General features: G+C 54.3%; 1 protein-coding gene across 1 annotated transcript; it reads right to left on the minus strand.

Annotated features, from left to right (window-relative positions):
• Positions 1-258: 258 nt before the first annotated feature.
• On the minus strand, positions 259-21,882 carry Mmp17 (matrix metallopeptidase 17). The gene is made up of 10 exons (XM_051161400.1): positions 21,630-21,882; positions 11,237-11,369; positions 10,846-10,975; positions 10,228-10,511; positions 9,510-9,686; positions 7,451-7,550; positions 4,088-4,170; positions 3,852-4,004; positions 1,029-1,286; positions 259-551 (listed from the first exon to the last, which is right to left on the minus strand). Exons 1-10 carry the CDS (start codon positions 21,783-21,785, stop codon positions 259-261), a joined length of 1,767 nt encoding a protein of 588 aa, XP_051017357.1. The 5' UTR covers positions 21,786-21,882.
• Between the last annotated feature and the right edge of the window lie 919 nt (positions 21,883-22,801).

Raw genomic sequence — 22,801 nt, forward strand, 5'->3', positions numbered from 1 at the left:
AAGCAGCATGTGGCACGCAAAAGGAAGGAGCACTGCCCATGGCTGCTCCGGGTGGGAAGGGTGCATGGACGGACGGCACAGGTGGGATGCCCTGTCCCAGCTAGAGGCCACTCCAGCAGAGAGCACAGCACCGCTGGGTTCAGTGAAAGGAAGGAAGGAGGGAAGGACCGGGTGCTTGGAGCTCAAGTCCTGCTGACTACTGGCCAGTGTGTCCCCGCCCGCCCTCGGCTCCTTGATCCATAAGGCCAGCACTGCCCCTCAGGATGCCTTGGCGGGGACTGAGGTCCACAGGCCCCACAGCAGTGGCAGCAACAGCAGCAACAGAGATGGAGATGCAGTCTTGTGGGCGCCTGAGGTGCAGGAGCATACTGCCAAGCCGTCCTGTGCCCCGCTGCGGCCCTGGGGTCCCAGTCCTACGTCCTCTGCATCCGCCAGCGGCTCACCACATACTAGCCAGTCCCGGGCTGTAGACTGTGGGTACCCTGGTGCTGCCTCCAGCTCACCATCCAGCACTTTCCAGTACTCTTGGCCGCGGAAAAAGTAGGATGCACCTGTGTAGGGGGAAGGGCTGAGTTGGTGTCTCGATCACAGGGAGGCTGCCCATGGGACAGTGTGGCTGAGCGCAGAGCAAGGGGGGTGGTGGTAGGGGGAGTGGAAGGGGCATTTAGCCTGTCTGGGCCATGCCTGTCAGAAGCATGGGCCCGACTTGGGCTGCTGGAGACAACTGTGGGACACAGGAATGGACTGTCAACCTCCACTCATCCTTGCCGGAGCTCGCCCGGCATTTGTTATGTGTGCATCTTTTAGTATTGGGTGGAGGGTATGGTGGCTCTGAGGAAAGTGTTTGGAAAATGAAAAGTAGGAGACCAGTGTGCAAAGCCAGAGGGGCGCGGTCCTGAACTCCTCAGGGCTCACAGACAGGTAAGTGCGGTTCAGGAAAGCCCGTTCCCCAACCCCATTGTAATCCTCATCTACATACAGGGAACGTGCGTGCGGGGACAGCATTTTGTCCCCTGCCTGGTGCTCACCATCAGACCAGCGCATGGCGTCATCCAGCATGCTGGGGACACCTCTCCACAGGGGGCCCTGGGCAGGGTAGCCAGGGTCCATGCGCCGTGTGTGGTCATCATAGCGCCAGTACAGCTGGTCCTTAAAGAAATAAGTCCTATCATTGTGGGCCCAGGAGAAGACCGCATCGATGCCACCGGGCGGGAGGCTGAAGTCGGAGACAGGCCGCGGGTACCCTTCCTCTACGTTGTTGTCTTTAAACACCCAGTATCTGTCTCCTGGTGGTGAGAGAAAGAGCCGTGGGGCTGCGGCAAAGGCTCCAGGCTTGGCTTTTCCCAATGTCCCCCCCCCCCGCCCCCCCCCCGGTCTTCACCCAGGTGGCAGGACAAGGGAGTGACTCCCTATCACCTACTATATGCTTGGTGTGGGTCATTTGGGTAACGAATGCCGGAGAATTGGGGGGGGGAGTGGAGGAGGAACGTCCCTCCCCGCTTTTTGAGACAGGGTCTCATGTGGCCCGGGCTGGTCTCAAAACTCCAAGGATGACCTTGAACTTCTGGGCCTCCAGTTTCCATGACCTGAACTCTAGGGTGAAAGGCATGTACCACCACGCCTGGTTCATGAGGCCCTAGGGATTGAACCCAAGCCACCTTCATACATGCTAAGCGGACGCTCTACCAACTGAGCCGCAGCCCCCAAGGACAGTCTGACTGATCTTATGGCAGACAACATTCAGTCCGAGATGCGGGAGTCATCTGCGAGACACAGAACTAAGCCATTGAAGAACGCTTGGGCTCAGTGGGAACAGATATGTTAGCTGAAACCAGGCAGCATCGGGGGACCAGACAGGCTCCATCCCTGGGTACCAGTGTGTGGGATGGACCCAGGGCAAGATGCTGGTTCTTGGCTATTTCCAGGGCATCCTGGTAACATAATGAAGAAACCTGCGTTTATACCATGTCCAGGCCACCAGTGACCACCACCAAACAGGATGGGTCAGGACACCCGTGGGTGATATTCTTGATCCAGAGAAACCACAGGGCACGTGAGGGACGAAGCCTCGGGCGGTAGATACTGAAGGCCCAAGAGGCTGGGACTCTGGTGACTCTGGTGATGTGGGAGTGGGTATCTATGGACGAGATGAAGGTACGGTCACTGTGCTGTGGCCTCATTGGCTCGCGGGGGTTGGGGGGCGGGGCAGTGATTAGGAACAACTGGTCTTGGGGTTCATAGCTCAGTCTCAACTGAGAGACAGTCCTAGAGGCTAGCCACAGCTACACAGGTGAGACCCTGTCTGGGGAAAAAAATAAAGGTGACACAAATAGTTAACGATGTCAACTTGATGGTTCCTTGATGGTATGATAGAATCAAGCCTCTGGTCGGGTCTGGGAGGGATATTTTAGATTGGGTTGAGGGGAAGACCCACCTAAAATGTGGGCAGATTTGTCTCATGGGCTGGGGCCCCAGACTGAATAAAAATGAGAAAGCGAGCTGAACACCAGCGTCCATCTTCTCTGACTGAGGGTACAATGTGACCGGCCGTCTCACTCTCTTACCACCATACCTTCCCTAACACGACGGACTGAGGGCCCTCGGACTGTGCAAGTAACTCTCTACGTGAGGCCATGCTGGCTCGCTCAGCAGCCTGGTGTCCTCAGGGAGACCCGAACTGAGCTAGGAGGATGACCTAACCTCTTCAGATGGAGAGGCGCTGGCGACTTCGAGCCAGGGGAAAGCCACTTGCCTACAGCAATCCCAGGTTTCTGTCCCACAGCTAGGATAGGAAGAATTCCATTTCTAGCTGTGCAGGGGGCCCTGCAGGCTCACATGTCATACCTGCTCCCCTCCCCAGCTTCCTCCTTCATAACTTAGGCAGGCCTCGGGCGACATGTGCCTTGAATTTATGATCCTCCTGCCCCTGACTCCCGAGTGCTGGGATTAGCACACCCGATACATGCAGTGCTAGGGAGCTCTGTGCACACTGAGCAAGTATTTCAGTCAATTAAATGATATCCATAGTCCCCTGGCCCCTGATTTCGGGGAGACTGTCTTAGTATGTAACCCAGGCTGGCTGGGGATTTGTAACAATCCTCCTGCCTCAGCTTCCTGAGTGCTGGGATTATAAGGAGTGTGCTATCTTCCTAGCCCTGTCCCTTTCCTATGGAATGGATGTGGAAATAAGAGATACAAAGTCCAACAATGGAGGCTAAGAGCCTTCCTTCAGAGTTAGGGACAGGATGGGGTGGCCTAGGCAGAGGCTGCTGCCAGGGGCTGTGGCCTCATATCCACCTGGCACTTCATGGCCTCTGGCTGCTTTTAGTTCTCTATACTCAGAAGGGCTGTTTCTGGGCTGGAGAGATGGCTCAGAGGTTAAGAGCACTGACTGCTTTTCCAGGGGTCATGAGTTCAATTCCCAGCAACCACATGGTTGCTCACAACCATCTGTAATGTGATCTGATGCCCTCTTCTGGCATGAAGGTGTACATGCAGACAGCACTGTATATGTAATAATAAATAAATCTCAAAATAAAACAAAAAAAGGGCTGTTTCTGCCTCGGGTCATTATACTGGCTGTAAAGCTGGCCTGGACTCTGTCCCTGGAGTTTCTGCTCAATGGCAGGTCCCTAGATGAGCTCTGCCAGCCAAGTTTGCCTTCCCCATCACCTCTAATGCTTCTTCGAATAAACTCCATCCTCTGTGTGTTCGTCTTTTATCCCGGAGATGTCCACCTGTCCTGGCAGAGGTTCCTTTTTGCTTACTGTGTGTCCGTGGCGCCCCCTACAGGATGAGCTGAAAGTAGGCCACAAGACAAGCTTGTGGCGCCTGGAGGGGGGTCCACTCACCTTTGAAGAAGACAATCTTGTGGTCGCTGGTACGCTCATACACGGCGTCCACGCTGTCCAGGTGCAGCGGCAGGCCCCGCCAGAAGCGATGCATTTGAGCTGGCTGCAGGGACACCAAGTGCCGGTCTCGGGTCAACCGCCAGAAGTACTTGCCTGGGGGAGGAAAGGGAAGGTGGCTGCAGGAGCCTACTGCGGCTATGGGAGCTGTCCTTCCATTCCACAGGACCCAGGGTTACCTTTGAAGAAGAACGCTTCGCCACGGATCTGGGCCACAGCATCAAAGTGGGCAGTGCACCTGTGAGGCATGTCCTTCCGGGGCCTGCAGGGCAGATATGAGATGGGTTGAGAGGCAAAGCACCCAACCCAAGCAGCTGGTTGAGCTACTCCTGCCAGAATCAAGGGGGTGGGCATCCTGGAACGACCCACAACATCCTGAGTCCACATGGTAGGCAGTGTCCACCAGACAAGCAGGGTGAATTAGAATGAGGGCCCAACGAAACTATAAGCTACATGGTGTATCTGGGGCTAACCTAGGCTATATGAGACTGGCTCAAAAGACCAAAGCCAACTCCTCCAAACCTAAAACACCAGAAAACAACTACAATATTCCCAAACAAACCAATAATGATGACTAAAAAATATAAGCAAAGAATATGCGCTTAACTCAGGCTGTGGCCACACCATGCCTATAATCCTATATTCTAGAGGTTGAGGCAGGAATATCCCCATTTCCTGGTCAGCTTGGGTGCTGGGCTGCAATTTCCTGGGAATGAAACACACTCAGAACATCCCCAGGAAGGATGGTCCTTATTATTTACAAGGGAGACAAAAACTCCTAAGTCTCAGGAAGTTCCTGAAACTTTTAAGATTCACAGGGCCCCTTCCTAAAGTTATATAAGACTGTTGGGGGGTGGGGGCCAGGTGAGGGAGGAGACTCTCCAATTGGCTTAGCTACCTGCCAGTCACACAGAAGTTCTAAGGCTGCAGCTTTTGAGACCTTATCCAGGCTGGGGTGGGCTTTTCGGTAATACAGCTACTTTTGTGTCACTCATATTCCTCTGAGCAGCCCTAGAAAACTCACTGGTTCACTAGGTGAGACCTGAATCCTCTCTTTGTTTTTCTGTGGGGGGGGGGGGGGTCCTGGGAAGAGATGTTTCTATGACTCCCTAGGAAGTCGTACAACACTGGGCTCCACAGTAAGACTTCGTCTGAAATAGAGGGAAAGGAGCTGGAGAAAAGGCTCAGTGCTGAAGGGTCATAATGGTGCACACGTTGAATCCCAGCACCAGGGAGGCAGAGGCAGGCAGATCTCTCTGAGTTTGAGGCCAGACTGCTCTACATAGTGAGCTGCAGGACAGCCAGGGCTACATAGTATGGCTCTGTCTTGAAACAAACAAACAAACAAAAAAATGTTTTCTGCTCTGGCAGAAGACCCAGGTCAGTTCCTAGCACCCACATCAGGTGGCTCAGAACAGCCTGTAACTGCACCTCCAGGGGATCCAATGCCTCTGGCCTCTGTAGTACAAATATCCACAGAGAGTCATAATTTCTTAAAAATCTTTAAAGCAATAGACAGGAAGCATGCGTAAGGACACTTACACTTGGTCAGAGTGCAGAACCCTCTGGCAGGGGTCACACACATGTACCCATCTAGAGAGCTGGGTGGGAAGGGTCGGTAGGAGAAAAATGACTCTTGCAGGGCATGTACCTCTGAGGGCCCGTCACTGGTGTCACCTAGTCTTTAAATAAGTGGGATTTTGTTGGACGGTGGTGGTGTACGCATTTAAGTCTGGTACTGGGGAGGCAGAGGGAGGTGAACAGCTGAGTTCCAGACCAGCCTGGTCTACAGAAAGAGTTCCAGGACAGCCAGGGCTACACAGAGAAACCCTGTCTCCAAAACAAAGCAAAACAAGACAAAAGAAAAAAAAATAGGATTTTGAACAGCAAAAGAGCTCGGTATGGTGCAGTGCAGGCCTGTCATCCCAGTACTCAGGCAGCTGAGGTTGCCCAGACGACGACGGTCAGTAAGATCTTGCCTCAACATTTAAAAAAATAAACAACCAAAACCATACAGGGGCTGGAGAGATGGGTTCAGCAGGAAGTTCATGAGTTTCAGGCTGGCCTATGTTACTCAGAAAGCACCAGGCCAGCCTGGGTTACACTGCAAGACCCTATCTGAAAAGAATCCACCTGGGGCAGGGGTGAGGTGGGGTGGGGATGTCAGCAAGATGGCTCAGTTCATTAAAAGGACTTGTTGCCAAGAGTTCAATCTCTAGAATCAGTAAAAGGCAGAAGGAGAGAACCAATTTCCAAAGCTGTCCTTTGACCTCCACACATGTGGTATGTGTGTGCCCATATCTATACCAAGTGTGTGTGTGTGTATGTGTGTGTGAGTGTGTGTGTGTACGTGCGCGCACGCGCGCGCGTGTGCATGCATGCGCTAGGTATGTAGCTCATGTGGTAGAGCATTTTCCTAGCATGCACGAGGTCCAGGATTTGACTCCCAGCACTGCATAAACCGGGTTAGTGGTACATGCCAATAACCCCAAGACTTGGAAGACAGAGGCAGGAGGATGAAGCAGTCCAAAGTCATCTTCATCCTTAACTACAATGAGTTTGAGAGTTTGAAGCCATCTGGGGATACATGAGACCGTGTCTAAAAAACAAGCCAAACAAAAAGTACCAACAAAACAAAACAACACAGGGTTTGGGGTACAGCTCAGTACACTTCCCTTACATGCACAAGTATCCTCAATACAAATGCACTCATGTGCGTGTGCACGCATGCACGCACGCACGCACAGAGAGGAAAGAATAGTGGGCTGAGCATATTGGCTCACACCTACAATCCCAGCCCTTGGAGACTGAGTTGGAAAAACCGCAGGAGTTCAAGTCAGCCTGGGGTCTAGGCAATGACTCTGTACCCCTCCTAAACAAAACACACGAACGAAAAACCCAGAACAAACAGAGCAGTACTTTGATGGCAACAGCAGTTCCTGGTGGACAGCTAAGGCTCTAAGAGTAGTGCCGTTCATCCCAGAAAGCAAAACCAAAACGCCCGAATGTGTGTGGGCGCAGCAAGCGGGCCAGGGCGTGTAACAAGAGGCTGGGTGCTGTAGTAACTCTCAACACAGTCCTTCTACTTAGGAAGGCTGCTCTACTGAAAGCCCAAGCCACAGGGACAGGGGACGATGTGTGCCAGGGCAGGGCAACTGCCTGGATGAACTCAGCCCTCAGTCAGCACTACAGAGGGACTGACACTAACATGAAAATGCTGAGTCCTCCACACCCCAAACAAATACCATGGGGTGGCAGACCCGTCTGTACCCGTCTGCAAGGGCTCGGGCTTAGTGAGCCAGGTTATAGGAGAGGAACTATTTGGGGATTCACTGTAGCTCCCTGGGGGTAACAGTCCCTTTCCCCTCCCCCCATCTCCCATAGGGAAGTTTAAGAGATGACAGTGTTCCCTAGGCCCGGGTCGTCACACACAGCAGTGCCTTCCTTAGGATCCTGGGCTACAGTAGGTACTCTGCGCCCAGGAGGGGCAGCATTGAGAAGGGCAAGATGGCCAAGGTACAGCGATAAAAGACATGACTTACGGGGTGTTAGACCGATTGTTGGGAGGCTCTGGCAGGAAGGGTGGTTCCTCAGGCTCTGGGGTATCTAGCTGGGCTGTAGGGGACACGGATTCCCGCACACCTGTGGAGACAGAAAGCCTGCATTCGACCCAGGGCCCTGGTCTTACCAGCCTTTCTGAGGGCCCTGGGGATGGAAGCTGGGCTGTGAGACTGGCAGGTGCCCAGCTTCCCCCCCTCCCCGGTTCAGCTGGATGGGTGCTGAGGTGGGGCAGAACACCACAGCATGCCTGTGAACTATGCTCTTGGCAGAGGACTGGGTTTCAGTACCCATCACTCACACGGCATCTCATAACTGTCTGTTAACTCCCCTTCCAGGGGATCCAATGCCCTCTTCTGACATCCTTGGGTACCAAGCATGCATGTGGTACACGTACATACATGCAGGCAGGAAATTCATACACATTAAAAAAATAATAATAAGGGGCTGGAGAGATGGCTCAGCAGTTAAGAGCACTGGCTGCTCCTCCAGAGGTCCTGAGTTCAGTTCCCAGCAACCACATGGTGGCTCACAACCATTTATAATGTGATCTGGTGCCCTCTTCTGGCCTGCAGAGGTACAAGCAGGCAGAGCACTGTATACATAATAAATAAACAAATCTTTAAAAAAAAAAAATAATAACACACAAGGCTGGAGAGGTAGCCTAATGGATAAGGACACTTGCTACTCTCGCAAAGGACCTGGCTTAGGTTCCCAGCACTGACACGGGGGCTCACAAACTGCCTGTATCTCTAGTTCTAGAGGGCCTGATGCCCTCTTCCTACCTCTGTATGCACCTGTATTCAGGCACACATACATTCACATTAAATTAAAAAATAAATTTGTAAAAACACCATCACCATAAAAGGCAAACCAACAACAACAAAAATCTTACTCTAATGGGGTGGGGGAGTGGAGGGGACGTCATGCAATGGCAGGGTGGGAGAAGTGCGGGGGGGGGGAGGCTGGGGGCTGGGGGCAGGCTGGCTCTACTGAAGCGGAATGGTGTTTCTGTACACCAGACATCACTTCCTCCCAGGGCATCATCTTCCAGATGGGCATGGGGACAGAGACACTTTGACTTACTTCTGTGGGCCTATTCTAGGCAAGCTGCCTGCCTCTGACTGTCATGGATCTACTCTGGCAAGCTGCCTGCCTCTTGGTCCCGTGGGCTACTCTGGGCAAAGTGCCTGACTTTGATCCTATAGGGATAGCTTTACACTCTTATGGGCTATCCTGGGCAAAAACGCTTCTTCTTGATCCTATAGGGATATTCTTTCTTTTTCTTTTTTTTAAAGATTTTAAAAATTATTATTATGTATACAGTGCTCTGCCTGCATGTACACTTGCAGGCCAGTAGAGGGCACTAGATCACATCATAGATGGTTGTGAGCCACCACTTTGTTGTTGGTAATTGAACTTAGGACTTCTGGAAGAGCAGCCGGTGCTCTTAACCTCTGAGCCATCTCTCTAGCCCCTATTCTTTCATTCTTATGAGCTATCCAGGACAAGCTCCCTGGCCCGGGGTCACCCATGGCTACTGCTATTCCCTCAGATGCTGATTAGATGGCTAATTTACATGCCCAGTGCATCGTAGGCCTTTGCTGCTGCCAAGAAGACCCTTCAAGCCTTTGAGGGACAGGTGTGAAATCCCCCAGGAATCTAAGCACCAGGGGATCTGTACTATAAGGCAGAAGCCTGTGCCCCACGCCCTGGGCCCCTCTCCTCTCTTCTCTGTGAGGCCACAGAGTTTTTTTTGTTTTGTTTTTTTGGGTTTTTTTTTTTTTTTGTTTTTTTCAAGACAGGGTTTCTCTGTGTAGCCTTGGCCATCCTGGACTCACTTTGTAGACCAGGATGGCCTCGAACTCACAGCGATCCGCCTGCCTCTGCCTCCCGAGTGCTGGGATTAAAGGCGTGCGCCACCACGCCCGGCTCTAGAGGCCACAGAGTTCTAATCTAAGCAGTAATAGCCACGGGTACCTGGGGCTTTTGTTCCTAGCCCCACCTTCCATGTGGTCCATACTGGGCTTTAGGGACACTCACCATACAGCTGCCAGACACGCACCCTGTCTTCGTAGGGAAGGCCATAGCGTAGGGGGTCGCCCACGGGGCCCTGGTAGTACGGCCGCATGATGGAGCTTGGGGCAGCAACGTGGCTCAGACCAATGGCATGACCAAACTCATGGACAGCCACCGCAAACAGGTCCATCCCATGGGCATCTGAAGACACAGAAGCTGCATAAGGAAGGGAAGGCGGGACCGCCCTCACCAGGGATGAGGCTGGAAGGTAGAGCTGGTGTTTAGGGTGTGTGCTGGGGTGTCCTGGGTGTGCTGGGGGCTCCGGTGGAGGCCCTATGAGGCTGAAAGGGGTTTCCCAGAAGTCTCTTACACTATCATGGTATGGAAGCTAGCTCTTCTATGCCAGGACATAGTGGAGACACCCCGGGATTGGCAGGATTTTCTAGGCTCAAATGCGGTGATTGTCAACCACTAGACCCCACGTTTAAGGTCTGAACTCCTGTGCACCAGACAGGGGACCAGGTGGGTTTGCAAAGCTCACTGCAGACACTCAGTGGAATGGCCCAACAAGTCTCCGCCAGGGGCTAATTTAGGAGTGGAGTAGGGTTGAGCAATGAGTGTTCTGGGGACCACAGCTATGTCTATCCTTTATAGGTTCAGGGGATCACTGTGGGGTCTGTGGGGCCCACAGGGGCTGTCCAGGCCCAAGGTTCCCCATCCTCGGGACCAGCCCCCTCCACACCTGAAGAACGGAAGGTCCATGCCTCGTCATCATCAAAGTGGGTGTCCCCTGCCGTATGGTGATCGCCAGGGAAGAATGCATGGGCCACTGTGCCACCGGGGCCATCGAAGGGGTAGCCGTCATTGTGGTCAGCCTTGGAGAAGTCGATCTGGATGTCAGCAGAGTTGCCCGCTACCTCGTGGAAGTTCAAGGGTGTGATGTCACTCCAGACTTTGAGGGCGTAGTACATGAGTGCACGCACAGTATCCCGGCCCAGGGGTGAGTCCCGTGGAAATGTCCGGACCCTAGGGTCAGGGTCAGAGTGGAGGCCAGCTGTGCCTGAGGCCTTTCTGGACCTCCCACTGGGGTGAAGTGTTACCCCTCCTTGGCATGAATTTTGTGCCCCTTCTCCTGCCTTTTTCTACTCCGCAGGAAATGACTGCAGATGAGTCCAGGGGTAGTAAGCAAATGCCAGCTTTCCACATGGCCCCAGCAGGCTGTACCTCAGTACCTGCTCCGCCTTCTATCCACAGTCTACACACTGATAGGATCCTCTCTGAGCATGTCTGGCCCGAGGAATGGCAGAAGGACAGAGAGACAGTACTCGGGGAACGCCCCCCTCCAACCCAGGCCACATACCTCCAAGAGAGATTCCTCTTGCTCCATTTGGTTGGTGGTGGAATCTGTCGCTTCTTTCTTGATTGGGCCCCAGGGGGCAGGTCTGGGAGGGAGCAGCGAGGGGTCTTCATCAAGGCCAGAGTGGCCTCATCTGTACAGTGGACACAGGTCAGCAGGTAGGCCCGACTCTACCTCCCCCACTGAAGACCCCGGGGTTCCCTCAAGGCCAATGGCTTCAAGGCCAGGCATGCTCAAACTCCACCTATCCCCACCAGGTTACAGCAACATTCAAGTTCATGGCTCTGCCCAGTCTTGAGTCCTCGGTGGCTAATTGTGGGGCCCTGAACAGCCAGGGCCGGTATGGCCAGGCTAGTGCAGCCTTGATGGGACCAGGGCCTCTGGGAGAACTGACCCAGGACGCCGGTGGTCTCCAGGCCACCAAACTGTTGCATTGCGGTAATAGCCTTGGACAGTTCCTCCTGTGTCTGTAGCTGCCCTGTTGCTGGGTCTGCAGGTGGCAGGTAGCCAAACCTGCTCAGCCACTCCTGGGGACACAGAACAGAATGACAAGTTATTAGGGTAGAGGCCACTTGAGGAGGGGCTGCCCGAGCTCATGAAAGACTGTTGCAGGGGAACTGTCTCCTAAACCCTGGCTGCCCCTACCTCTACATCGAGTTATAAGCAGTTAAATTGGATGCCTGAGACGCGAGGGCCGCGCAGGACCAATGCTTGCCAGCAACCACCAGGTGGTGCTAGAGTCCACATGCACCACATGACTGTGACAACCACCCTGCTGCTGAACAGGCATCTGGCTGGCTCCAGCTCACCCAGAGGTTGGGTAAGGCAGGGTGCCCTGAGTCAAAACTACTCTCCTCTTCAAGAGTCAACAAACAAGGGGACCAACCACGCAGACTAATTCCCCTCCATTACACACACACACACACACACACACACACACACACACACACACCCCATTTTGTTTTTGGTTTTTCCAGACAAAGTTTCTCTGTGTGGCCATGGCTGTCTTGGAACTCATTTTGTAGACCAGGCTGGCCTCCAGCTCGAAGAAATCTGCCTGCCTCTGCCTCCTGAGTGCTGAGATCAAAGGTGTGCGCCACCTCACCCAAGGGGCACACACACATTTTGAAACAGGGTGTTACTGTATAGTCTTGGCTGGCTATGTATAAAAGCCAGGTATGATGGTGCACACCTGGTATCCCAGCACTCAGGGAGACAGAGGCAGGTGGATTGCTGTGAGTTTGAGACCAGCCTGGTCTACAAAGCAAGTCCAGGATAGCCAAGGCTGTTCAGAGAAACCTTGTCTCAAAAATAAATAAATAAATAAATAAATAAATAAATAAATAAATAAAATCAACAAAAAAATCCCAGAGGCCTGCTTCTGCCTTCTGAGTGCTGGGGTTAAATGCGTCTGCCACCACACCCAGCTACCCGTCTCTTTTGAGACAGGCTCTAAAGTAGTCCTGTTAGGCTTCAAACTCATCTTGTAGCCAAAAATGACCCCAAACTTCTGATCCTCCTGGTTGCATTCCGTGCCTGGTTTGTCTAGTGCTAGGAATCGAACCCAGGGCTTTGTGTATGCTAGACAAGCACTCTCCTTACCTTCTTTTTTTTTTCCCTTTTTAATGTTTAACTACCCAGCTGCAGTAGTGCATACCTTTGGGAGGCAGAAGCAGATAATTCTCTGAAAGTTTGAGCTCACCCCGGTCTACACAGAGAGACCCTGACTAAAAAAAGACAACACAAAAGCTTAATTATGTGGTTGTGTGCAGGAGGCCTCAGAGACTAGAAGCACCTTGGAGCTGAAGGTAACAGGTGGCTGTGAGCTGCCCAATGTGGGTGCTGGGAACCCAACTAAGGTCGTCTTGCAAGAGCAATAAGTACTCTTTTATTTTTAAATTATTCTAAATTAGAATCGTGTGCTTTATTTTGTGTGGGGAGTGTCTTGCCTGCATGTATATATGTAGCCACATGCCTGCTTGTTGCCCACGGAGGTCAGAAGATGGCATCGGATCCCCAGAACTGGAGCTATGGGTGGCTGTGCACCGCCATGTGGGTACTGGGAATTGAGTCCAGGTCCCCTGCAATAGGAGCAAGGGCTCCTAACCACTGGGCCATCGATCCAGCAGCTCACCCATTCCCTTTCTGAGACAGTGTCTCACCATGTAGCCCTGGTTGGCCTGGAACTTATTATATAGACCAAGCTGGCCCTGAACTCTCAGAGAACCTCCTATCTCTGCCTCCCCAGTGCTGGCATTAAAGTTATAAGGCATTACACCTAGTAACCTAGTTGTTTTTTAATGAACACTTAAAAAAATGTATCAACCCATTTCGAGTCCTCCCCGGCCCATCCTGAGGATGCTTCCCAGGGTGGATCTCCTGGGCTGGTTACTACTGCTGCTGCTTGGAAGAACTGCCCTTCATCTTCACAGGACCCCTCAGGGCCTCAGTCAGGGGCTCCTGGCTAGGAGGTCCAGCCTGGATGACGTAATTTACACCCACTTGCAGTATACCTTCCAGTCCCCCCTCTGGATAACAACATATCTTTGCTGGGGTTTCTGTGTTTCGGAATTCACCCCTCCCTACCCCTCCCTGCAGTCTGGTAGGAAGCTTCCAGTGTGTATGGGAAGGCCAGCCACCTGCTTCTAAGCCTGCAGGGCGGGACATTTCCCTAGGCAGCCTGGAAGTGAGAGCCACGCCCCTGGGCACAGGCCCAGATCTGTCCACTGCCCCATTTTAGATTCTGTTTGAGACCCTGTTTTGACATCTCTCAAAAACTATTTTTAACGTTTTGTTTTTCAAGTGCCAGAACACACAGACGGACACACACACACACACACACACATACACACACACACACACACACACACACACACAGGTTTTCAAAACTCCTTGCAGGTGCAAGCCAGGGACACAGGGCCTCATGGCTGCTACTCCCCCTGCAGGAATACCCCCCATCCCGGAACTTCCTCAGCCCATATGTAGAACATCTTAGAGAAAATGTGTCCATCTCCCAAGAGCACATGAATAGGTAACAGAGGGGGTTGAGGGGAGGGTCACCCCCTTCCCCCTAAGCTGGGATGGCAGTTGGTGCCACCTAGAGATGAATACAATTGAGGACTGGCAGCTCTGCACCTGCAATCTCAGATGCCCTGCCTCCACCGAGGGAGCTCAATCCTTTTTGCATGCCCGTAGCCCCCCTCCCTGTATCCAACCAAGGCCTATCTCACAGCCCCGAGGCCTGGTAGGGGTTGACTACGTGGACTTTGGCTTGGGGGTGGGGTGGGTGACTGCCAGAGCTGGCCTCAGGTGGACACGCAAGAGGCAGCCACCTGAAAACATTCATACGTCAGCAGAGGCTGAGGGTGTAGGAAACCCTGGGCGGCCAGCTCATCTATCTCCAGGCAGGTGAACCCCAAACACTCAGAGCTTTGCATTAGCATCTGGGACCAGTGGCTAATAAATATCAAGTGAGGATAACGGGCCACTGAGGTGACAGTTAGCCTAGGGGACTTGGGGCTGCCTAGGCTGACAGAAAGCACAAGCACAAGATTTCTGCAGAAGAGGCAGCCTTGACCGGCACCTTACAGCAAGCAACCAGCCAGTCCTTTTATCACCCCACCTGACCTGCTCTGACTCCTGCGGGTCTATAAGGCCCTCCCCACCTCGTTGTCTGCAGTAGCTTTCTCTCCCCTGTCCCCTAACACCTATAGAGCTAAGACCACACACCCTGTCCTGGGTCGCAGGCTTCCTGCTTGCCTGCCTGGTCCTCCTTCCACGGTCGCCACGGAGACAGACCGCTGTCTCCAGGGCAACGGAGGCGGGTACTGTGAGGCTCAGGGTGAACCTTCCAGAAGGCCACTTGGGGAAGGGGTGGGGCCTGGAGAGGAGTCCCACCCCCAAGGGCGGGCACCCCTTCCAGCCCAGTCAGAGAACTGGACCACTACTGCAGATCAGTACTGAGGCTGGCGGGGCTGTCAGGGATTTCTGCACAGATGTAAACAGGCACTCAGCGTTGGCCCCCTCCTCTTTCCCATCTTGCTGTGGCGTTTATCACCATTTGACACAATGTGTATCTTTTTACAGCTCTAACGAGGCATAATATATACAGCGTTAAAAATCCTTCAGATGATTTTAGCAAATTTATAGAGTGCAGCCGCCGCCCAAGCCCCTGTGCAGACTTGCCAAACTGTCTCTTGGAACCTCGGCAGCCCTGCCCGCAGCCTTGGTTAGGTACCATCCGTGGCCCCAGGAGCCTGCAGAGCGCGTCAACGCCACCCCCCATCCCTCTCCACCAGCTGGAGGCAAACAGATGTCAGCAGCCCCACTTCATAGGTAGGGAAACTGAGGCCCAGAAGTTGAATTCAGACTCTTGTCCTTCCTACCAGTGTCAGCAGCAGGGCCAGCTCCCTGATCGTGTGTGTGTGTGTGTGTGTGTGTGTGTGTGTGTGTGTGTGTGTGTGTATCAGTGTCAGCAGCAGGGCCAGCTCCCTGATCTCATATGTGTGTGTGTGTGTGTGTGTGTGTGTGTGTGTGTGTGTGTATCAGTGTCAGCAGCAGGGCCAGCTCCCTGATCTCGTGTGTGTGTGTGTGTGTGTGTGTGTGTGTGTGTGTGTGTGTGTGATAACTGTAGGTGCTACAGTCCATGGGTAGTGCCACCTTTGGCCACACACTGCTCACACCTGCCATCTTCTTTCCATCACCAGTGGGACCCCCAGTCACAGGGGAGGAAACTGAGGCCCAGATGAACTGGGTAACCTGTCCACAGTTTACACGGCACATGGGATATATGACCCATGTACTTATTAATGAGTGTGTATGTGTGTGGACGCCAGAGGACAATTTTGGGTGCTGACTCAGGAACACCATCCAGATCCTTTGAGATTGGGTCTCTCACTGGCCTGGAATTCACCAAAGAGGCAAGATCATCTGGCCAGCAAGCCCCCAGGATCTCTCACTTCTGCTTCCCCAATGCCGGAATTACACGTATGTTCCCCCACCCCAAGCTTTAAAAAATATATATTTCTTGCCAGGTGCAGTGGCACACGCCTGTAATCCTAGCACTCAGGGAGGCAAAGGAAGATGTCTATGAGTTCTAGGCCAGCCTGGTCTACCAAGCAAGCCCAGGGCAGCCAAGGCTACACAGAGAAACCCTGTCTCGAAAAGACAAAACATGTCTTTCTTGGGCTGGAGAGATGGCTCAGAGGTTAAGAGCACGGGCTGCTCTTCCAAAGGTCCTGAGTTCAATTCCCAGCAACCACATGGTAGCTCACAACCATCTATCATCAGATCTGGTGCCCTCTGCTGGCCTACAGGTGTACATGCAGGTAGAGCACTGCATACACAATAAATAGAGCTTTAAAAAAAAATGTCTTTCTTAATGTGTTTGTGTGTGGGGGGGTATCTGTATGTGGGTGGCAGGTGCCCAAGGAGGCCAGAGGCATCTGATCCCCTGGAGCTAGAGTTACAGGCAGTTGTGAGCTACCTGGTGTAGATGTTGAGACTCAATTGGGGATTGAACTTGGGTCTTGCATGCATGTTCATTAGCTCCATGACCGGCTTTGTAAACATATGTTCTGGGGCTTGAACTTGGGTCCTTGTGCTTGCATAGCAAGCACTTTACCAAGCGGACTTCTCTCCAGGCCACAAATGGCCCTTTTTATAAAGATAGGTCCTAGCAGGTAGCTGAAAGATTCCAAGGCCAGGTAGGGTGCTAGACAGACCAGGGCGGGTCTGTCCAGAAGTGGGCAGTATGGAGGGGAGGAGGAAGGAAGACAGTGCACATGGTGGGGCAGGCTACTCAGGTCCTGATGACAGCTGCCCCAGTGTTTGATTGTTCCTGTCTTTTGTGAACAGTGGGCACTCTGTACATAGCTGCAAGTCGACCTGATGAAGGGAAGCACAGAGAGGTCGCGGCACAAGCCTCCGTCACACAGCACACGAGTGCAGAACTGGGGCTAGCACTGCCTGCCTTCTGGGCTTAGCTTGTAACTGCTGCAAGAAGGGAGGAGTGTGACAGAGGGGACACTTAGATAGACATTCAGCGTAGACACAGGACTGTCCAGGTAAGGAACCCTGGGAAGGGTAGTCGTGGCGAGAAGGTTTTGATGCAGGAAATAGCTAGGAACTAGAATCCGGGAGAGAGGTGGAGGGTCTGGGGACAGGGACGGAGTGAGACTTGGAGCTATGAGGGGATGCCAGGCTGTGTGCCCACCACATAACCATCCCATCTTTACTGTGAGCCTGGTGACCAGCATATATGAAATGTCTTACGCTTTGTGTGCCAGATCAAAGACCAAGTGTTACTAAAAGCTTCGAGTTTATGGTTAGGGCCTCGGATGTCTAACGTGCCCTGGAGAATGCCCCGTAAACCTCCTGAGCTTCCCCCAGCATCTCCTCCTTAAGTACAGCCTGTCCCTATAGACCCATTTGACAGATACAAACACTGAGGTCCTATGACGCGTTAGGTCACAGAGTACACAGGCAGCTGCTTGGGACTCAGCCCAGGTCTAGGTAAAAAGGCCCCACATTAGATATCCACAGAGTGGCCAGCTGTGGTGGCATAGCCTTTACTCCCGGCACTCAGCGGGGCAGAGGCAGGCAGAGCTCTATGAGTTCCCAGACAGCAATGGCTACACAGTGACACCCTGTCTCATGCCAAAGCAAAGCGCAAAGCAGTGGGCACCAAGACCTGTTTCCTACTTTTTTGGTGTGTTCAAGGCAGTGAGTGTGCACTTGTGTATGTGCATATGTGCCTGTGTGTGTGTGTGTGTGTGTGTATGCACATGCGTGAGCTAGGACAGAACCCAGGGCCCTTCACATGATAGGCAAATGACCTATACAGAGGTTTGGTCATACACACACACACACACACACACACACACACACACACACACACGTGCGCACCACGCTGACATGCTTGAACACTTAGTTTCCAGTCGACAGTACTGTCTGGGGAGGATTAGGAGGTGTGCCGCTGGGGCTCCCGGCTTGAGGTATCAAAAGATTTTTCATTGCCAGTGTGCTCTTTGCCACCTGAGATGCGAGCTTTGTGGTTGTTCTTGCAGCCACTGCCTCACCCCTCCCGTCTCGAACCCCAATTAAACACTTTCACTTCTAAGTTGCCTGGGTCACAGTAATAGACAACTAAGCCAGTGGTTCTCGGCCTTCCTAATGCTGCGGCCCTTTGCTACTGTTCCTCATGCTGTGGTGACCCCAACCATACAACTATTTTTGTTGCTATGTCACAGCTGCAATTTTGCTACCGTTATGACTAATAACAAATATCTGACATGCGACCCAGGTGAAAGCGTCAGTTGATCTCCCCAAGGGGTCACGACCCACAGGTTGAGAACTGCTGAACTACAGCCACCTAAGACTGACACACAGCCTCATCTTCTTTCTATTTTCTTGAGACAGTATCTCATTAGGTAGCCCTGGCTGGCCTGGAACTCTCTAGGTAGAGCAGGCTGGCTTTGAACTCCAAGATCTGTCTGCCTCTGCCTTCTGAGTGCTGGGATTACAGAATTAAAGGTGCATAGACCACCATGCCTTGCATTGGTCCTTTAAAAAAAAAAAAAAAGAAAAGATGTCTCATGTTGCTCAGGCTGGCCTCGAACTTGCTCTGTAGCCAAAGATGACTTTAAATACTGTATCCACTTCCCTCTGCTTCCCACTGCTGGGATCACAGGTGCGTGCCACCATGAGTGTGTGTGTGTGTGTGCGCGTGTGTGTGTGTGTGTATGTGCGTGTGCCTTACCGGGGCAGGCAGCCATTGCTCCACGCACGCTAGGCAAGCAACCGAACAACATATCTAACCCCGTTTTTCCCTTGTAAGACAAGAGTCTCACTCTCTATCCCATGCTGCCTCCGTCTCTCTGCAGCTGCAATGAGTGCCCGTATCAGCAGGTGTGGCTCCATCCCTGTGTAACCACCTGGCCACCTTCATTTGGACCCACATTGAACAACTGTAGTTCCCAGAACACAGCTAAAGGCATATGGGGGATTCCTGCGTGGGCCCAGAAGGGACGCAGGTAGCTTCGAGAGCTGATGTTGGCACAGGAAGGTAGGTTAGTCTTTAAGAAGGGGGACACACAGGCAAAGCCTGCACTCTCTGTCCCTGCTTCCACCTGTCACCATGGGCCCTGTCCCCCAAGGTCTTTGCTTAACCATCGCAATCCTTGGTCCCAGCAACTAGAGCTCTGTTGTGGGCACATTTGCGATGAAGATCTGAACCTGCCCTGCTGTGTGGTGCTCGCAGTGGGAGAGACTTCTTTGCGGGAGGTGACATCTGAGTAACAACTTTCTGAGATTGCTTGCTTAGCTGCCCAGCATGAAGGGGGCTCTCAAGCAGACCCCTAGCAGCCATAGGCCACCAGACACCTCCACTGCTTGGTGCTGCCAAGACACAGCATCCACTTTGGAGGTAGGAGGCCTGGCTAAGTGATATGACGTTTGTGAATGAAATATGGGGGGGGGGGGGGTCCAGTGACAGCCAGAACCTGCAGAGCCAGGCAGTGGATGAAACATTCTCCAAGGCAGGCTGTGAGCAAAAACCGCAGGCTGCGAGAGTGGCGGCGGCCTGATTTGGCTGTGTGAAAACTGTCCACTTCCCCATGGCTACCCAGCTGGACACTGAAAGGGCCGCCAGGACACCACTCTCCAGAACCTTCCCTGGGGTTACACACTTTGCTGTGGGGCATTAGCCACTCAAGAAACGGAATAAACAACAAAACAAGGCCCACTAGGCTGTGAGGAACCACATCCTGGGTATCCTTCCAGGAGGCCTGGGGCCTCTTCTAGGCTTTATTCACAGGCGTTGGCCCCTCCCGGCCCAGCCGTGGGTGCAGTGCTGTCTGGCAGAGGCTGATCACAAACACAAAGGCGCCCTTCTCCTCAGAGGCATCCAGACATGAATACGCTCAACAGCCCGCAGAGGGCGGTCTGAGGGGGCATCAGAAAGCTCACACCCAAAGCCCGCCCATCTTTTGCAGCTCAGTGCCCCTGCACCCTACGCTCTTAGTTGCCATCCCCTAGAGAGCCACCAGAGGGCGCCCCACCACCACCACTACCACCACCACAAGAGAGGCAGGCAGGACCGGGTTCCCACACCCGAGAGGGTTTTGTACTGGGCAGGGGGCTGCCTGCTGCACCCTCCCGCTTTTAACCAGGATTGGACGACAGGGTTCTGCTGCCTCTGGCAAGGCTAGAGTCATGCACCCTGCTCAGTGAGATCTTCAGGGTGCGGGTTGGGCTGGTGACCCTGGTGTGCTCGGGAACTCAGTAGGGTAGGGGAAAAGTAGGATGGGGCCCACAGGTGCCAGGGGGAGGAGCCAGCCCCACCCCACCCTCCAAGGTCAGGCTGCTGCAAAACTTCCTAAGTGCACTGGGCCTGATCAAGATGGGCAGGGGCTCCTTTGCCCCAATTTCACGTCAGTGTCTCCTCTCCCCCAACCAGTCCCTTTTGAGATACCCTGAGTGTTGGAAGAAAGGGGATCTGGGCTCTACCGCCACCCACCCAGAACTGTGACCAGATGTCCCAGAGCTCATGGCATGAGGCAGGCGGCTATGAAAGGCAAGGAGCAGTAGTGTGAGGAACCCCTATTTTAGAGGCCACGGGGGTGGGAGGAAGCTACCTCAGGGGACCCTCAGATGTCTTCAAGTGGGTAGAGAAAGCATGGGGCCCGCTGCCACCTCAGATGCCTGGGGGTGGCGGAGACAGCCTCTCACTTAGATCTAGAGGCAAGTCTTGCTAAACGAGGCGGGGGGGGGGGGTGGGGGTTGCTCCCGGCCCAGTGTCTCCTCCAGCATAAAATCTCCATGACACCTTGCCTAGACCTGAGGGTTTAGGAGTCCCTATTGCCAGCCGCCCGTGGAGAGAGGACTCTGCCAGGACCCTATTAGGTTATTGGCTGGCTTGTGCCAGTCAGGAAGCCGCCCCTGGCCGGCTCTCGGGATCTCAGAGGATCAAGGGCGCCCAGGCCGGGGCCTCCTCCTCGAAAGCGGGCTCTACACACCGCGCGCGCCTTTGCAGAGGGCTTCGCGGGCCTGCGGAGCCATAAAGTCTGATCGAAACCTTCCGGGTCTCCTGCAGGTTTCCACCTGACTTGGGTCAGGAGGGTAGACGAGAGGTGGGAAGAAGATGGTACCGCGGCCCCCAAGCAGGGGTGCCCAGCTAAGCTCGACAGTGGGAGTTGGCGGGATGGGGAAGGCAGCGAGCTTGGCACCCGCACGGGCGGGACAAGGCCAACAGCTCCCGTGGAGGAAGGAAGGAAAGGGGGTCGCGCCATGCACTCCTTGTAAGGAGGCTCTCCCAACATTGTCAGCGGAGCAAACTCGGGAACCCCAGGTTTTCCGGGCGCCCACATGCGCGTCCCCGGCCTGAGGTGCGCGCCCCTGACCTCCCACTCCGGCCGTGAAGCTCGCGGGGCGCACCGCTCCGGGCGTCTGTGACGCCGGTCACCCCGCCAGAGGTCTCTGTGGAGCTGCTTTTAACCAGCCAGGGACTCGGCTCCAGCTGGGCGACCGACCACCTTCTCGAGGCGCCCGCGGCTGCGGCGCAAGGTCTCACGGAGCGGGAAAGGGACCGGCGTCCTCCTAGATTCGCAAGCCTGCGCCCCACTCAGCCGGAGCCCCGGCCTCAGTTTCTCTACCTTGGGAATGGGTCGCCCCGCTCCTGGGATTGGTTCTCTCAGAGAGAACCAAAGGAGAGTCTCCCTTCTCCCTTGCGCCTCGTGAGCGCCCAGGGACTCGGCTCCCGAGGTCCCGTGCCCGTGCCGCACACTCACCACCCCGAGGCTGAGGTCCTCCGCGCGGGGCGCGGGCGCTGCGCAGCCCCCGTGGGCCGCCAGTGCCAGCAGAAGCAGCAACGGCGGCAGCCCGGGCCCGGGGCGTGGAGGGCCAGGACCCCGGGGGGATCCAGGTCCCCGCGGGCGGCGTCCCATCCCGCTCTCCAAGACGAGGTGTCGAGGGTCCCCGCGCCCGCCAGCAGCTACCTCTGCGCCTCACTCGGCTCCGCGCCCGCTCCGGTCCGCTCCGCGGGACTGAGCCGCGCGCCCGCCCGCCTCCGGGGCAGGGCCATGCTAATGTATGCTAATAAGACATCACCCCGCCCACTTTCTTAAAGGGGCCTACGATGCGGGAGGGACCGGATAATTTGCATGGAAGGTTTGCCTACCCTTAGTGCTGGAGCCCTCCTCCAGGGGAGGAGCGGACTGATTCGGGTGCAAATGTTTAGAGTCCACAGGCGTCCTCTGGAAGGGCCTCCTAGTCGCCTGCTAGAGCTCTCGGTCTAGTTTCGGGTCACACTGGACCAGGAGACCGCCGCAGCGCGCTTGATGGGCGCACGGGGGAGCCCGCGGGCCACAGAGTCTTGGGGCGAGTGGGAGTAAGCACCCCGATGGTGAGGGAACAGAGGTGGGAGGAGAGGGTTAGTGTGATACGGATGTGCATAGGAGGCAGTAGGGGCGGGAGTAGGGAGTGGGATGGGAAGGTGAGCCGAGAGCACACCTGAGTCTTTGTACAGAGCGGTGGGCACAGAGCGCCTTTCCCCGCCCTGGTCCGCCAGGAAGCACCTGGCTTGTGCTGCTGAGGGTCTTCGGCAGGTGTGAGAAAGGGGAATTGTGTTTTTGAGGTGCGGGGAGTGGACCCTCAGGCTTCCGGCGAGCTGGACCGGCTCTCTCTCCCTGAGTAGCTACGGAAAGGGAGGGCTATGAATAGCTCACATTAGCTGGGATCTGGCACTCGCTCAGCACTTTACAGATGAAAAATTTCTTTCCCACAACCCTTAAGAGGTGGAAACCTTAGTTCTTAATTTGTACGCAAAGAAACTGAGGACTGGAGAAATAAATAATCCCTAAGCATCTGACAATGCGGAGCAATGGATTGGAAACAGGCTGGGTCAGGGAGCAGAGTTCAAAGGCCAGTACCCCCATCACCCCCCTCCACCCTCACACTCCCT

Source organism: Acomys russatus, chromosome 19, assembly GCF_903995435.1.
Source record: "Acomys russatus chromosome 19, mAcoRus1.1, whole genome shotgun sequence".
Lineage (NCBI taxonomy): Eukaryota > Metazoa > Chordata > Mammalia > Rodentia > Muridae > Acomys > Acomys russatus.

Coding starts and splice junctions, on each gene's coding strand:
- Mmp17 (XM_051161400.1), bottom strand. CDS start 21,785: ATGGGACGCCGCCCGCGGGGACCTGGATCCCCCCGGGGTCCTGGCCCT. Junction 4,005..4,087: donor CGAAGCGTTCTTCTTCAAAG/GTAACCCTGGGT, acceptor TTCCTCCCCCAG/GCAAGTACTTCTGGCGGTTG. Junction 1,287..3,851: donor CAAGATTGTCTTCTTCAAAG/GTGAGTGGACCC, acceptor TCTCACCACCAG/GAGACAGATACTGGGTGTTT.